The sequence below is a fragment of the Seriola aureovittata genome, chromosome 20, assembly GCF_021018895.1.
Source record: "Seriola aureovittata isolate HTS-2021-v1 ecotype China chromosome 20, ASM2101889v1, whole genome shotgun sequence".
Classification (NCBI taxonomy): domain Eukaryota; kingdom Metazoa; phylum Chordata; class Actinopteri; order Carangiformes; family Carangidae; genus Seriola; species Seriola aureovittata.
The window spans coordinates 8,719,718-8,738,071 of record NC_079383.1 but is presented as its reverse complement, the minus strand read 5'-3'; the positions used below and the strand labels follow the sequence as shown (position 1 = coordinate 8,738,071).

At 39.3% G+C, this 18,354-nt stretch overlaps 1 protein-coding gene across 1 annotated transcript in view; it reads right to left on the bottom strand.

Moving 5' to 3' along the window:
* Positions 1–17,874, bottom strand: part of bmp6 (bone morphogenetic protein 6) — a 52,972-nt gene extending 35,098 nt beyond the window's left edge. Inside the window, exon 1 of the mRNA XM_056364760.1 lies at positions 16,956–17,874. Coding sequence (XP_056220735.1) covers positions 16,956–17,364 — 409 coding nt within the window. The 5' untranslated portion in view covers positions 17,365–17,874. The remainder of the gene's footprint in view (positions 1–16,955) is intronic.
* Between the last annotated feature and the right edge of the window lie 480 nt (positions 17,875–18,354).

Sequence of the window (18,354 nt, the reverse complement as noted above, 5' to 3'; positions counted from 1 at the left end):
ACAAAGTCAAGACTTCTGCTGCTTAAGTATGCTGTGCTATTTCTATGCCACATCAAGAAATACTCAAATGACACAACTATTTTTGGTGCGTATCAGGAACAGGCAGGAAGAGGAGTCCAGGGATCTGATCATGGCCTTCAGTGAATGGAGCGACAAGAACTGCCTCCTTCTGAACACCTCCAAGACCAAGGAGATGGTCATGGACTTTCGGAGGTCTAGGCCCACCCTTCAGCCAATCAACATTCGAGGGAAGGACATTGAGGTGGTGCACACTTATAAATACCTAGGTGTGCACCTGGACAGTAAACTGGACTGGTCCCTGAACACGGATGCCATCTACCGGAAGGGGCAGAGCTGGCTCTTATTCCTCAGGAGGCTCAGGTCCTTTGATGTCTGCGGTGAAATGCTGCACATGTTTTATCAGTCAGTGGTGGCCAGTCTACTTTTTATGCTGCAGTCTGCTGGGGCAGCAGCATGTCTGACATGAACACAAAGAGACTTGACAAGCTGGTAAAAAAGGCTGGGTCTGTGCTTGGCAGGAGTCTGGACTCACTCAGGACTGTTGTGGAGAGACACATGCAATGTAGGATGGAGGCCATCTTGGAAAATACCAACCACCCTCTCCACAACATTCTGGCAGGACAGAGAAGCAGCTACAGGTGCAGCAAACTACTCATCTCACTGCGCTGCAGAACAGAGAGGTTCAGGAGATCCTTTGTTCGTACCACCATCAGGCTATACAATACCTCAGCCAAAGGAAGTGGACTAATCTAATTATTATTGTTTATTTATTATCAGCTGTTATTATTATTATTATTATTATTATTATTGTTGTTGTTATTATTATTATTATTATTATATTATTATTATTATTATTATTATTATTATTATCAAAAATGGACACATGAATTTCCCCTAGGGGATAAAAAAAGCTATCTATCCATCCATCCATCCATCCATCCATCCATCCATCCATCCATCTATCCATCTATCTATCCATCTATCTATCCATCTATCTATCTATCTATCTATCTATCTATCTATCTATCTATCTATCTATCCATCCATCCATCCATCCATCCATCCATCCATCCATCCATCCATCCATCCATCCAGCCTTTCAAAATGATCTTATTTCAGTATGGGGAGCCCAATTGTTCACAAAACATGGTTCTCTAAATCTACAATAACCCTTAACTTTCAGTTAGCTTATTATTCTTTTACAAATAAGAAGCATTGTAATTTTAACAAAAGCAACATGCACAACATTGTAATCATACAAGAACACATTGATGAAAGTTTTTCCTAAAGACTCTTTCTATGTTGGCTTTAATCAACAACATAAATAATAGAAATGTTTAAATGTTGCTGTCCTTGAACATTTACATTGACGGATCTAAAGATAGATATTAGAGTTTGTGCTTTTCTAATGTGTCCGTTGTACTTAACAACTTTAAAAACACTAATATTAATTCACCAAAGTGACCTGTTAGATTCATCATGAGGCATATGGTAGATTTGGAAAAACATACTCAGTGTACAATTTAATCACAGTATTTATTAAAAACCTTTTCAATGACAATAACTAAGTAATGAATAAAACTAATGTACATTAGCTGTACTATACTAAAATTTGCTTCAAAATCTCAGCAGTCAATTTTCAGTTCACACTAACGAGTGTGCAAGGCGAATACATACGTCTATGAGGTAACAGCAGCACACATCTATTAAGAGTCTCGTTTTGCTCCAGGTTGCATTTCTGGTTTGTCAGTTCTAGCTGTTTCCTACTGAACACCGTTTTGATGTTAAATTGGTAAATACTTTCAACCTGTGAAGGTGGTGACTGTGCTAGAGCTGATCCATCAATGTATTCCAATTTAATATTTATGAATTCTGTTATGACTATCAGACAACTATCAACTAACTATCAGCAACAGCAGAAATGGAGTTAAGGGCAAGAAACTGAACCTGTGAATACTGAGGACAGAGAATAATAAACATAACAAATGTCCTCTCATCAGAGGAAGATGAACTGAAAGTGGTTTTCTGGCAGCATAATCATCATCACAACTCATTTCAGAACTAAGGATGTCCATGCAGTTTCCTTTGTCCTTACATAAGGTCCTCCTTCTGTTGGCACCAGTCATTCAGTTTTCAGTGTGGATACCTTTGAATGACAGTAAAAGACAAACACTTGAGTTAAGACATGGTATATCACAGTTAATCACACACATATACCAGCTGTCAGGATAGGTGCATGAATGTCTGCTTCAGTTGAGGACTGCTGAATTTACAGTATTAAATGACAAATCCCTACAAGATAATCTTCTTCTACACATTGTGTATTGCACTCAATATAATACGATACCAGTGAGACGAGGAGACAGAAAATACGTTAATGAGATAAACCTGAATGTTTTGCTGCATGAAGGAAAATTCTATCAGCGACTGATTTTTTCTAATAACATGATACTGAGTTCATTGTTATATTGTTATATTTATACTTGTCCTGCAAATGTTTGCATGTTTGGAACCAGGTACAGTTAGTATAACAAACACTAAGTTATCAGCTAGCTAGCTAGGTTAGCAAACAGAATCCATAATTCACTAATTAACTATGTATGTAAATTAACTATAGTATGAATTTGGATGTTAACTGTCTCCCTGTTCTCTGTGACCATTCTCTGGTCAAAACACGTAGGAAAAAAACACACTAGTTTTTAGGGAGGATCATATACATTTAAACTCTAGGTCGTTCAGAAAATAAACATTTACTTACCAAAAAAAAAAACTGGATATCAGCATCCTTCCAGTCTGTTAGTCCCAAAGAACGGGCCATAATTACAGTGAACCGAAAATTCATTAAAACTAAATAACTAACAGCAAAACTGACAGAGCAAAATTCATCCAACACTGACAAATATTGAGAACGTAACAGAAATTTAACACAACTGATTCTAAACGACACGCATTTGATCCAAGCTCTCCCCCGCTGACTGACCTCGCAGCCTGCCTCGTCAGCTTATCAATCATTGCAGATCAGGCACGTCAATCAAACAGGCACGCCCCCAAAAATACCTATTTTTAAGGCCTAATATCTAATTAATTAGGGAATTATTTTCAGATGGACGACCAGAACGCTGAACAAAAGATGTGAATTTAGCCATTGACACCGTAATGAGTTGTGGAAAAAATGCATTGACTGAGTATTTCATTAGATAAGTTGGTGTTTTTTGAATGGGTGTCTATTGGAGCCAGAGTTTTTTGGGGCCAGCCCTATGTGGCCCTCAGTGGTATTGCACTTAGTCAATTCCGCATTGGCTTCACTTCACTTCTCAGCCTACCTCCATTTCTATATACAGTCTATGGTTAAACTATGGTTAAACTTTGGTACAATTCACACTGCATGTCAGGACAAAAAACAAGACAATTTAAAGGTAAATCTACAACACAATCAAGTGTACATAAAATCAAGAGACTGAATACACTCTAAGACCACTGTTTTTGGTTTATTTTTCTACCTCACTACTTGTTCTACTCTTTCTGTTCTACTGGCCCGTATAGTGACAAAGAGATGTAAAATCACTTATAAACATTTTTTAATTGTAATTATATTGTATTTGTATGTATGCATGTAACATAGTAGAAAACATAATGACATTTGAATAGATTTACACACTAATTTTCTGCTTTAATCCGCTGTGTTGTCAAGTCAATTTTTATTTGTATAGCGGCAACTCACGACAGAAGTTATCTCAAGGCAGTTTTCAAATAGAGCAGGTCTAGACCTTCTCTTTATAATATTTTTGACAGAGACCCAACAATTCCCACCAAGAGCAAGCACTAGGCGACAGTTGCAAGGAAAAATTTCCTTGAGGCAGAAACTTTGAGCTATCTATGGTTAAACCCAGTACATATAGTATGGTCCAGGTTGTCCTGCCATTCGTTTTTTCCTTCAAGCACATGAGCTCCTAGGCTGTGTGGCTTTCTCTCTCCCTTCTCTTACTCTATCTCCTTCCTGCCCCCTACACCCACCCCTACCCTCCAACCCCCACCCCCCGCCTCGTCTCTTTCTCTCCTCCTGTTACTCTCTGCAGGTCCTCCGCCTACAGAGCTGTATAGTCTGGATCTGCAACTGCAAACCACCTACTACCCTATCATCCTGTTTACCACTTGCTACTAAATTTACTCTTTACTATAATTAATGATTACAGCATTAAAGTTACCATTACATTATTATTGCTGTTAATGTTATTAATATTACTACTACTGCATGCTGGTCTTTTCCTCTGCACTCTCTCTTGCTCTGTCTCTCTCTTTCTGTCCTGCTTGCATGCTCTCTCTCTCTCTCTCTCTCTCTCTCTCCCCCAACCCAACAGGTCGAGGCAGATGGCCGCCCACCCTGAGTCCGTTTCTGCTCAAGGTTTCTGCCTCAAGGAAATTTTTTCTTTGCCACAGTGCTTGCTCTTGGTGGGAATTGTTGGGTCTCTGTAAATAATATTATAAAGAGAAGGTCTAGGCCTGATGTATTTGAAAATTGCCTTGAGATAACTTCTGTTGTAAGTAATAAAATAAAAATTGACGTGAAATCTATTCAAATGTCATTATGTTTTCTACTATGTTATATACATTACAAGTACAATACAATTACAATAAAAAAAACTGTTTATAAGAGATTTTACATCTTTTTGTCACTATACAGGTCAGTAGAACAGAAAGAGTAGAACACGAACCAAACCGAACCAAAAACAGTGGTTTGAGAGTGTATTCCGTCTCTTTCATTTTCTGTACACTTGATTGTGTTGTAGATTTACCTGTAAATGGTCTTATTTTTTGTCCTGACATGCAGTGTGAATACCTTATATACACAGGTGTATGCCTTTCTAATCTATATCCAATCAATTCAATTTGCCACAGGTGGACTCCAGTCAAGTTCTAGACACATCTCAAAGATAATTAAAGCGAAGAGGATGCACCGGGCCACAACCTGTAGTGCCACAGCATGGTCAGAAGAATGTACATGAAACAACTGCAAAAGTGCAAAAACATATGCTTTCACTTATTGTTACTATGTATTATTGAATGTAGATTAATGGATAAAAATTGCGATCTACAGCACAAGAAACTGTGCAAAAAATGAAAGGGCCTGAATACTTCATGAATCCACTGTAACTGAGAGTTTAACAATATGACAAATTGTTTTTGTGCCAGTTTTATGCCTTAAACTGCACAATTCATGAAGGAAGGAAACCTCCCCCTTAGCGCATAGTACATAATTAGCTATTAGCTCCAGCACTCTGATCAGAGCCTTTCAATTTTATATGGTGCTAAGTAATAGAAGGTTGTGGATAGTTTTGCACATAAGAAAAGCCTGTTTTAAAGCATGTGTTTATTGCAGTTAGATGGATTCTGCAACTATTTATCAGGCTCTATGATTAGTACTTTGCCTGAGGTGCATTTTAAGTTTAAATGTGGAGCTACAAAAATAAGACAAACCTGACAAACTTGTAATAAACTGGAATTACCTTTTAATAAAATATCTCAATGATTGTCCCAAGTCATCCACACTTGAACAACACGGACAGTTTCAGCTTCCATACTAGTTCATTTTGATTATGTTCAGGATGATATTAAAGGTTGGATATAATATATATTAATGATAGTTTGGAGCTAGCTGGTTAGCGTGCCAACTTCAATAGAAGAAAAGAAGTGATAGAAACAAGAGTTAACACTGGCGTTGCTTTGCACCATTGGAGACAGCTCTTAGTGAGTAAAGGAATGAAGTTTGATTCTGAATTCCCAATGTTTCTTCTAGACTGGTAAGTAAACAGCTATTAATGCTAATGTTGGCTAGCAAAACTTACAAATAGCTCCTTTAGGTTTTTTCATGGAGTGGAGATTGCTTTCTGGAAAAAATATCTCTTATGTAGTCTACATTGAAAAATGTAATTTTAGGTCTGCACATTTATGGAACAGCACTGACTAAGTACCACCACTTTCCTCCTTTTGTTGATCTAATAAAGTATGCGTGCCATTTTATGGGGTTTTGAACAGTTGTTTGGATTATACATGCACACAGATATTTTGAGCAAAAGTGGCCCTCAAATGATCAGATATTGCCATTAGGTTATAGTTGTGCTTTGCTTGCCCTTATGGCTAATCAGATTCTACCGACCATGATTGGTCGGTAGAAACTGTAGACAGCATGCCTTTAGTTACCTTCAGACTGCCTACCACAATAACTTTGTTCTACTGAGGTCAGCATGCTTCGGTCCACCATCTCACCACTTTCAAATAGCAACTGCCTTAAAGACAGTGCGTAATATAATTTCTTGTATTGTAAATGCAACAATGGCTGAAGCTCTGAGCAAGTGACCATCACCACTACCTGCTACCAACAAGATACCATGTTTAGCAGCAGAGAAAACTTTCAACTGGATTAGGCTTCATATCAGGATTGCTTGTAGAGTTATAGTTTTTCCACCACTTTCATACAGGGTTGGGATGGAGGTTTCTAAACTGGGTTGGAAAAATAAGCTCCTGATTACTGAAATGTAATTGTATGGTTCTTCTGGACCACTGTCTAGCCTTTAGTTATTTTTCTATTTGGAGATGATATAGCAGATAAAAGAGAGAAGTTATTAAACAGAAAGACCGATTCTGCACTAAATAACCTGAATGACGAAATTGTGTATTGTTCTGTTGATTAGATGAAGAGTTACATTCCTCTCAGAGTGTATACAATACGAGCTGGGCTTAGACAGCAGCTAATCTATGTATAACAAAGACAATGTAGATGTACACAAAAGAAAGATGGGAGGCTTCCTGTTGGAAAAGGATTCATACTGGACTTTTAAACACTCAGATAAGGTATCCAGGAGACTAGCTGCTTGGAGGTGTGGAAAGTGACTGTACAGGAGGAAGTACTGGGCGGAGTTTCCCCTGCACATCCTTAGTGATAAGATCCTTTTATGCAGAAAGCCTCATGGCACTGGAATCGAATACATTTTTGCTTTGGGTGTTCTCATTGGCAGTCGAACCCCTGACCCTTGGACATATTAGTGTAATGTTGTACCTACTGAGATATGAATACCAACATCTTTTTTCATCTTATTTCTATCTCATCTGACTGTTCTTTATCTTTTTCTCTATTTACAGGTTTATTATGTCTCAATGCTCTCTCCTCCTTGTATTTTTATTCTATCACTCTATTTTTCTTCTCTGACAAAGTCTCTGGTTAGAGGCCTCAGCTCTTTCTCTCTGTCCTCCGCAACTTTTTGCAAAAAACAATGTACTGAATTAGAAAAGCGGAACAGAAAATCATACAAATCTGTATTGAATTCTGTAATTGAATAACAATATCAATTCTTTAACTGAAACCCTTCCCCTACCCTTAACCGTCCTAACCCTAGCCCAAATACTTGTTGTAAACTTGCTCAAAGCAAAAAAGGTATTTTTTCAAAAAAGAAAATATGCAATAAACAGTGATGAAACTGCAGTTGTGAGCTAAATCATTGCATATTTCTGTGAAATGACATACATATTAGTTTCTGATAAAAACACAGCATGAACACATCTTGCTTCACTTCCTCCTCCTCCTATTCTTTTTCTCATCTCTCTCTTCCTTCCTCCGTCCCACCATCCCTCCAATCTCCAACTGTTTTCCTGTCAGTATCATGTTTGGAAAGTCAGCCTAGGGGTTGTAAATTTGTCAGCGACTGCATGGCTGAAAGGGAGGCTACTTACTCAGAAGGATCAGGAGCATTGGCACTTACATGGGGCCTTTTTCTCACTATGGACATGTGGTTGTTTCAGACCACCACAGAGGGTTCCAGCTTTCTTTGTGACACCAGTGATGCAAGCCAAGTCACATGTCTGTATTTGTGTACTTGTAAAGACTTTAAGTGAGTGACTACATAGATTCCCCAACCCCTTGGCCCTAGCCTTAAAGGAAAACTCCACCCTAACACATTTACCATTGTTAAATAAACATTAATTGTTGGTCTACCTTACATTTCTGGGTCCCTGACATGCTGCATATGATATATTTTCTTTTGACAGAAAATACACTCACTCTCTTTTTCTCACCATAATCCAAACATCAGACTCAATGCAGCAGGTTTAGAAATATGGTCACAATCTCCATTTCCTGAGTTACACTATTGGCCACAATTGTTTTTACAGATCATTATGATGTCAAAGTGAAGTCACCTCATCATTTCATCCATAGACATTTGTGTTAAATTGTGTCATAATGAGAATATTAATTTGTGAGTTATGGCAAAAAACTTGTTTTTTGAGGTCACTGTGACTTATATCCTTTGACCACCAAATCTAATCAGTTCATTCTTGAGTCCAAATGAATATTTGAGCCAAATTTGAAGAAATTTACTCAAGGCGTTACTGAGGTATCGCCTTCATGAGAATGGGATGGACACACAGGGTTGTCTGTGTGCGAAAACATAATGCCTCTGGCCTTGCTGTCGCCGACGCGGAGGCATAACAAGTCAGATACGTTTAAGTGGGTTGATCAGAAAAAGTTGAGTTTAAGTTTAACACACGATAATCTTGGAAGGCACGCCTCATCACGGATACATATGTAACACCATCGACAGGTTTTATTTTCCTCTTAACCAATCTATTACATATCTAAAATGTGCACCCGCTTCTTCATGCAATTCTGTAATGAGTCAATCATCAATAAACTCTCAGTTAATGTTCAAAGGTCAGAATGGGAAAGAAATTGATATCAATGACTTTGACTGTGGCATGATTGTTGGTGAGAGTCAACAGTCAACAGTCTCTAGAGTTTACTCAGAATTTTATGAAAAAACAAAAACATCCAGTGGGCAGCAGTTCGGCAGACAGAATCTCTTGGTTTATGAGAGAGGTTAGAGGAGATTGGTCAGCCTCTTTCGAGCTGACAGAAAGGCTACGGTAACTCAGATAAGCACTTCCCACAGTGCTGAGCAGAACAGTATCTCAAGCTAGAGATGTCATGATAAATTTGGTCACCAATGAAATTCCACAATTCTCAATACCAAATTCAATACCAACACTGTAAAAAATAGAAAACAACAGAGGCTGCTGCACACATAGTGTGCTACACATACACACGTGTGCATGCACACAGACACACAACACATGCACACACCTCCATGTAAGTCAGTGTGCAAGTAGTAACTTAAATAGAATAACAATGTGACAGTCCAATGATGTGAAAATACTCAACTCTGAACAGTAATGACTAGCCTACTAATGTTGTGGGCACCAAGCTCAGATTATAAGCATGCTTTTACAGTTATTATACAGTACTTTATTTATCCCCTAGGGGAAAGAAGAAAGCTGAGTTGTTGTATAGCCTGATGGCAGTGGGAACAAAGGATCTCCACTTCAGCGCAGTAAGATGAGACGTTTGCTGCAGCTGTAGCTGCTTGTCTGTCCTGCCAGAATGTTGTGGAGAGGATGGTTGGTACTGTACTCATCAATCCTAGAAGAATTCACATCTCCAATACCTACGACATCTACGGTACTCTTGGTACTAACTGTACTGTACAAAACGTGTACCATCAGAATTTTGGCATCAACTTGGTGCTTAAGTTGTGGTTCTTGTGACATCCCCTATCTCAGACGACCTAACACATCAAACAACAGAAGACCGCATCAGGTTCCACTCCTGTCAGCCAAGAATAGACATCTGAGGCTGCAGTGGGCAGTGGCCTACCAACACTGGACTGATAAAGACTGAAAAAATGTATTCCAGTCTGATGAATCTCGATTTATGCCGAAGCAGGCAGTCGGTAGGGTCAGAATTTGGCATCAACAGCATGAACTCATGACCCTCAAGCATCCTTTGGGTATGCCTTTTTTCTTTCCTCTCTTCCCTCCTCTTTTTATGCTTTACTAGCACTACAGATAAATCCCAGCATTCGTGTCTGTGGTATTAGAGAAGAATGTGACATCAGGAATGTTTACTGTGACATTTACGCCACTCTTGTTGGCCGCGGTCATCTCCATTACCAGATGGGGCTTCTCCAGCAGAGCAAATGACTGGGTCATTACATAATTAATAGAGTTCAATGGGCACACAAGAACATGTCGAGTCTGAGTTCAGCAGTTCATAGGTTCACAACCTTTTTTAGCACTGGGGCAGACCATAAATTCCAAACACATACCTTCCAGTGTTTACAAAGCGGTTGGCCTCCTGTACTGTGTAGCCTAACATTAAATTTATGATCATGAAAAGGTCTAAGGAGGCTGTAATATTAAACTGCACTTTCTGTTACCACTGTAACCAGGGGTGACAACAAATGAACCAGGACATTAATCATAAAGCTTACAACGTTAAGGCGTTAACTGTATAATAAAAAATGACAAGCTGTTAAGATTTGACATAAGACAGAAGATGAGACGTGATTTCCAGTTCTTTCACATCAACATAACAGCAACATGTTGATTCAGTGTGCACTAATGCAACCTATGGCATCCACGTGTTCATACTTCCTCAGTGTATGTGCACCTTTGTTCCCTTCTTGCAGTCACCCCAAACTTCCCCACCACCCTGACAAAAAAACACAGAAAACAGGCTAAATCCATGAATCAAAATAGAGACAAACTTGTTTGCATCTCTGCCCTCTGTTTGAACCTCTTTGATTGCCTCTTTTACACAAACTAAATATACAAACACAGCCTCACACTGGCACATAAGCACTAATTCCAGGTTAATGTCTGCTAAAAATCCCCTGTGTGACCTCCTTCCACTGCCCATCACCTCCTAAACCTGTCACACTCCTCCATCCTACACCAATATCATTCTGAAGTGAAATGTCCAATGAAGACAGGAGGAAGACAGAGAAAAAAAACACAGCAAGTATAATCTCTTTACTCAATCTCAGCTGGAAATGTAGAGATATCATCAGTGGATGGGCTGGGGGGAAGAGGAGTGATATATGAGTGCATAGTAGGGTGTTGAGAGCCGGGTTAATAAGAGAGATTACATCAAGTGTAAATGGAATGATTTCTTATAAATAATTATCTGCCGACATCAAGGTTGACCAACTGTGTGTGTACTATCGGTTTATCAAACTGAGCCAGTAATCCTGATGGAGCATCTGATTAGGACCCACTGCTCTCATTTATTTACTCTTTTTTATTGGCCGATATTGGCCTATCACAGATATAATGGTATCGGCTCCTATATTCTCCAATATACACTGATATGAATACTTTTATTAAGAAGTAATAATGCAGTTGATCAAGTGTCCAAAATGCACAGGTCAAGTCGAGTTATACAGACCGCATTTTAGGTATATTTGATCCTTTGTTTTCATTTGAGTTAAATATATGTGTGTGTGTGTGTATATATATATACATATATATATATATATATATATATATATATATACATATATATATATTCTTATATTCTTCAGTTTTTTTATTTATAGTTATTTATTTTTATAGTTATTTTATTTAATTCCCAGTGAAGTTTACTGTTTCAGTGCACTGATGTCATTTTGGACGATAAAGTTTATGGTTAAACTATAAAATATCCTGCTTTCATTACATATCTTTTTCACAAGTGTCAAGTGTTTTTATATATTTATATATATATATATCGGCTGATATATCATATCAGATTTTTTTGACTCCCTTATATTGGTATCAGCCCCAAAAGTCCAATATCAGTTGGTCTCTAATGTGTACATCTCAAAACAAAGTCTGTTGTGTCAACAGACTTTGACAGACTTACTAAAGAAAATACAGTTAGGACACATGCATATATTCATAGACACTGTAAGGTCTGTAGCAAGAACTCAGATGGACAATTGAGTTGTCCTGAAACACCTCGTCTTTTATGACACACATAAAGCAGGACTGGAAAAGACATAATCTGGTTAACCAGATATGTTTTCTCCATCAACCCTGTTTGTTTCTTGAGGCAGCTGTATGTTTTGCCAGAGTGCTTGACAACTAATACAATCCAAACATGAGAAAAGGGAAGCACTTTAAAACACTGTAACTTAATAGGCAGAATTATTTGTATATCTTGGGCCATTCTTGAACATAGCGGCAGTGAAATATCTGATTCTGTAAACAGATGAAAACACAGAGGTTTGCAGTTTGTAAATGTAATTTTTCTCACCATTACGGGAGGGTTTCAACTGCCAAGCCTTTGTCTCAAAAAAGATCCTTGAGTCCACCCCAGCATATCTTGAATTCCTCGTTTAACTTCTAGCTAATGTTGTTTATGGTATACTCGATGCTGACGTGAAGCGGCAACTGGTCCTCTTTTCTGCTCTCTTCTGGTCTCTGAGGTTTTTCAGGAAACATTTCAGGACGGTTTTGTGAAATTCTTCCAAAGCTCCCTTCTACATGAAACAACTGACTCTTTGATTGAGTCAATTTATTACTTGATCATACAGGGACTTTGGGACAGCTTCAGGTGTATAACAACAACGGTGGAACGGTTCACACAATCCACAGTTCGGCTTGTATCATGGTTTTGGGGGTCACAGTTTTCGGTTCGCTATACGTTGTTGTTTTTTTCTATTTTTTAACACCATACCATACATCAGCATGAGATATATAGCCTATTTAGCCACCATTTACAGTTTTTTAAAAAATCAGTTATTCTCAAGGACATGTCATGTACCCATGCAAAAACGGAAAGAATGAGGCAGTTTGATATAAGACACATCATTGTGACAGTCTTAGGTTAAAGCTAGGTGAGATTTTGGTACAGCAAAAGGGGGCGGGTCTGCAAAATGGGGCTTTTCATCTCCCACTCCAAAGTAATGTAATGGGCAGTCACAATTAGTAAACTTTCAGTGGCCCTGGAGGTCCATCCATCAGTAGTAAGAGCTACATAGGCTGTGTCGCACAACTCTTTGACAACTCCTTGTCGTTTCTCTTCATAATGTTGGGGAATTACCATGTAGCTTAAGTGTGTGCAGGAGGGGATATTATACCGCGGCTTGAGTACTTTAATCATATGCTGAAATCCTGCATCCTCCACCACAGCATAAGGCTGCATATCTATTGCCATGAAACCTCCAAATACTTTCGTTATGGCTTTTGCCCTGCCTGATCAGAGGCTGTTTAAAAGCTGCGGGCAGTACAAGTTGTTCTTTCCTACCTGACTCTCTCCTCCTTGTGCTGTCAATTGACACACTGGGGTGATGTCTCCGTAGATGAGCCAACATATTGGACGTGTTGCCGCTAGCATGAGCAACATGTGTTGCACAGTGCTTGCACACAGTTTTATCAACCACTTTCTGACCATTGTCATCATCATAGGTAGCACTAAATCCAAAATGCTGCTCCCACACAGGAGACTGAAACAATGCTACTGGCGCATCCTCTAACTCTGGGCCTCCTTTTTCTTTTCCGCCTGCCATTTCCACAACTGACCTGGCTGTTGAACTCGACACTTAAACCCTTCACTTCCATGCCAAATGAAAAGAATCTTCAATGGGTTACTGATACAAAGCTTTTTTGTGCATGCCTTGAACCAAACAATACACACATGCCCCGAACCGAGACAAGCGAACCAAATGGGCCACATTTTATTCATGAACCGTTCCATCCCTAATTACAACCTACTGCTGGTTCGGAGTAGCACCAAACCTGATTTTAGCAGTAGCCAGAGAAAACAAAGACGAAAGCAATCAGATGTTTGATTTAGCTAACAGAGACACATACATGTGGCTAAGTATAAACCTAAATTCATTTTTTAATACTCATCTGGACTTTATCCAACAATGTCTAAATAGGCCTTTGAAGAAAAATCAGTCTGCTGATTAGATTGTGGGCCAGTTCAAGATCACCTTTTAATCATGACAGGGTATTTCAAATGTTAGGAAAAGTAAAACAAGAATGAATGACTGTATTTTTCTGGATTATTTGGGACCTTCCCTCTGGTAAAATCCCAACAAAAAAAACGAAGAGGATGGAAGAGCAAACAACCAACTAGCACTGTGGATGCGTGCTGAGACGAGCCAGGTTAGAGAGGCCTCCATACCTGTCTGTTTGCCTGGCATGGGAGAGCTAAAGTGAAACAAACTCATCACAATTAAATGCAGATGACACAAAAACAACATTTGGAGTTACTGTTCTGTGAACCATGAAACCAAGGCCATTTCTGTGCATCCTTGACTCACCATAACAACAAGCTAACAGCTCAACCACAAAACCAAACCTGATAGGAATATCAAGATCCCCCCTGCTGTCTATTAAAGCTCTTGCAGTGGCTTTGGATAATTGTTCAGCAATATAATCAGTGAGTATTGACATCTTGTATTTGTCCTCCACTGGGATGCACCCTGCAAGTATTGGTCAGTGTCCCCCCACTTACTATATTATATACTATACTATATTTACCATATAGTATATCTTGATTATATACTATACTATATTGAAAGATTTGCAGAGAAGAGTTCTCTTCAACCTTGAAAAAAAGATCTATTTGTACTTAAAACATCACACATAAAGACTCCTCATGGAGGACCCCAGAATTTCCTGTACATAAACTACTACCATTTTCTTTTTATATGGCCATTTAATGTAGGATTATCATAATTTTCTCGCATTCACTTCATGTTCAAAATCAGTGTCTGTTTGAGCCACAAAGAAAACTAAATCTGTTGAAATCCACATTCAAGAAGTATAAACTAGCCCTAAACTCTAGTTAACAGTGACTGCCACTGTGCATTAGGACATGTCTGAAGCTGCAGCATGTCACACAGAATGAGTCATACTTGTCACTTCACTAGACCTCTATGGAAAGCAAGACATCCACAAATATGTTTCTGGTCCTACCTTTTTTTTTTTTTAGTGGATGACAAGTGGTGAAGGCTAAGGAGAACAGATGACTGAACAAGAGGTCTATATGAATCATGCAGAGGAGGGGTGAAGAGGCACATGGCTTGCAGAGAGAACACTTGTGACTGGATGTAACGCAGGGGCTCTTAAATCTATCCATGTCCCAAGAGAATAGCCCCAGAAAATGAGCTCTCTATCTGTACTACTGCCACAGCTGGCTGTTAAAGACATCAGTTGAAAGCCAAAGCTTAAATCACTGTCATCATTTTATTTGCTACGTGTTAGTGAAATCTACATGTATTGAGAATTTCCTAATGAAAACAGGTGAAGCCAGTTTTAAATCAGATCACCTGTGTAAGAGTAAGTCTTCTCTGATTTGATTTAGCAAACACAGATAATACAGGGAAAGTGCCTTTCCACAAAGTCTCCTTTGGCTCTGTCTGTTAACCAAACCCATATTTTTCAAATTGTTTCAGACAAATTGTTTGTCTTCTATGTCTTTCTTCCTTTCATTTATCTTGATTCTAATTTGTAGTTTCACTCTGGCCACACGATATCTAGATTTTTAGGCTGTTTTTTTAAATAAAAAGGACCACCCAGAAGAGTTTCAGGCAACTCTAAGTCATTCCTCACAAACTGCTCCAATCGAGAAAGAGACACATTAAAAACTAATCGGATGGCGATGACACACAGTAGAAGCGCAAGGCCTTATTTGCAAAGCAGATGGAAAGCCTTGGCCTGTCCAACATTAATTACAATCACATTCGAGGAGGAAGCCGTCTCTCCTCCAGGACAGTTAGGACTCTGTGTACAGCTGGAAGAGATGGCAACCTAATCCCCTGGTCACTGCAGAAATCTGAGGGAATCGTCAAAAGATGCACAGGACGTGATTAATCAAAGTGGAGAGCCAGATGTGCAAAAGCACAGGAGTATAAACCCAAACTGACACAGCACAGGAATACTAAAACCACAGACACAAACACTACGCCGTCACCATCACACTCACCTCGAAAAGCTAACAGAAGGGGTTCGACATCTGAGACCAAAACTGCAACCGCCTTCTGTTTGAATATCTGGTTTTCATCAACACATCTTGCAACACAAAAACTCAGAGAACCATTAAGTAGAGAAGCATTTTTGAACTTGGGCGCTCCAGCCTATTATAATCTTCTATATATAATATATATTCTCTATATCTAATTATAATCTAAGGGTACTAAGTGACTACTAAATGGTTTACAAAGGTGAGGAGTAAAGAACTTCCTGTTTCAACAGCAGCTTAGAGTCAGAAAAGTGACAAATTCCCACTGTTCTCGTGTCCTTATCATGAAAATGCCCTTAGTTCCCAAGAAGACTGACAATCAATCTGGATTCATGCCTTCTTGTCCACCAGTCTCTGACTCTCTGTTTATCTTCAGGCACTCTGTTTAGAGTGTCCCAGTAAACACTAGAGCTGCTAATGGAAGTTAGGGCTTTTGGCTTTTATGTTCCAAACTAGTTGAAGTGTCGCTCTTTATCGTCACTGGAGCTAATTAAAGACAAATCTGCTTAGGTAACACAAACAAGAATAAGTCCTTTATATAGAAAATACCAGTGGTAGTGGTTGATGGTTTGCTGAGACTATGGATCTCCATTTTCCCGCAAAGTTAAAAATAATGGAGTACACCTCACAGTAAAACTGACTACAGAATCTCAGTGCTATAAATGAGGAGCAAAGGAGGGCCAATCAGCCCGGAGACGGGACACATAGATACTAACAACAAATAACAATATAAACCTCATGAGTTTTTCTAACCCACAGACAAGATGAGGGAGTAATTTTTGCCTGTTTGGCTCATACAATGAACTAGTTCACGATCCAACTCTAGTGCTTGATGTTAAATCTGTCGTGCTAATGCCCTGTGATCTCAAATGTGTGGCGAACAATGGTCCAGTGTGACAGATGATTTTCATTTTAAGATAAGGACAAGGCCTTTATGCGTAATTGTTTTGTTTTTTTAAATAACTTCCCCACAAAACTGACACTATTTTGTCAAACGAGATTTCTTCATGTCAGCCAAAGTTTAGGTGGGTTTCTTCTTACAATAAATTCACAAATAACCCTTATCATGACATAATTTCAGGTAACTTACCTAAATTAACGAAGCTCATCACCATATCTGCATCATTTAGAAAGGCAGTCTCTTGATATGTGGCCAGAGGAGAGCTCTGGGTTGTCAGCGTGGACTGATATCCGTCCAGCATGCCTTGCACTTGGCTTTTCTCATCGCTTGATATGGTGTTGTATAAGTCCAACATGAAAAGTGGAGCAGAGTTGAACTTTCCGTGTGACAGATGCGGTCTAGGTCTGTGCGGTAGCCCGAGAATGGACAGGATCTCCCTCTGCATCTCCCTCTTTGCGTGCGTCCGCAGTCGCCGCTGGATGAAACCTGGGTGCACTTCGTTGTTTCCATCCAGCGAATAATTACTCCCCGCGATCGAGAACATGCAGTAGTAAGCGCTCCACCACAATACGACCAAGGCAAGACAGCAGCTGGTCATGTTGTTGTCCCGCCTGTGCTCTCCGGAGTCCCAAGTGTGTCTGCCTTGGAGCTTCAGTCGCCTGTCCAAATGCAAAATGAGCGTAACGGTCACCGAAGTCTGTCCGAGCTCGCTGTTATCTGTCAGCCACAGATCAGAAGCGAAAAAAAAGTGGCATATCAAGCCATTTGAAATACTTCCTAAAGCAAAATTCGCTGAAAACTGTCGGTGCTGCTTTCATTTTTGATTTCCGTAGCGCGCTGTGGTGCTTCAGGATAAAGTGCACCATGCGAAACTTTATTGAGCACTCGGTAAAGTTTGTCAGAAGCCACCGTTTGATACGAAGTTCACAAGGAAAAGAACAACTCCTCTAAAATAAGCCATTTTACAGATGCATTTGCTCTCCAAAATATATCATTTTCCAAATTTGAGCTGACAAAAAAACGCCTTTTAATAGTTTCGCCGCTCTCAATGACTGTCACCTAGGCTGTGTACGAGAGTCTAACAGGAATCAGCAGGTTGGAGCCCATATGCTTGCTTGCCCGCGTACGTTTATGTATGTGTGTGTGTGTGTGTGTGTGTGTGTGTGTGTGTGTGTGTGTGTGTGTGTGTGTGTGTGTGTGTGTGTGTGTGTGTGTGAGTGTGCTCAGAAACCGCCCACTCCATGCGCATTTAGCCAGAGGTGGAGCTCTCTAGGCTACAAGGACAACTCTAACGTCATATTTCCATATTTTGTTAGCTGCATAATAACAGTCCGCCTATTCTTATAAATAAGTCAAGTTAAATCTTTGCATTCCCTGATTATTGCACATGATACTTATTACATTATAGTTAATGTGATATGGCTTAATCCATGCCTACTTTTTTGCTGAACTTCTACATGTTATAAGTAGCCTATTGTTGGGATATACCTATAACTTCACATTGCCCAGCTGTGTTTTAGATTTCTGCAGTGCATAGTTTGTTTATAAAAGGATTACAATTTCTGTTAAATACTATTTGAATAGTTGT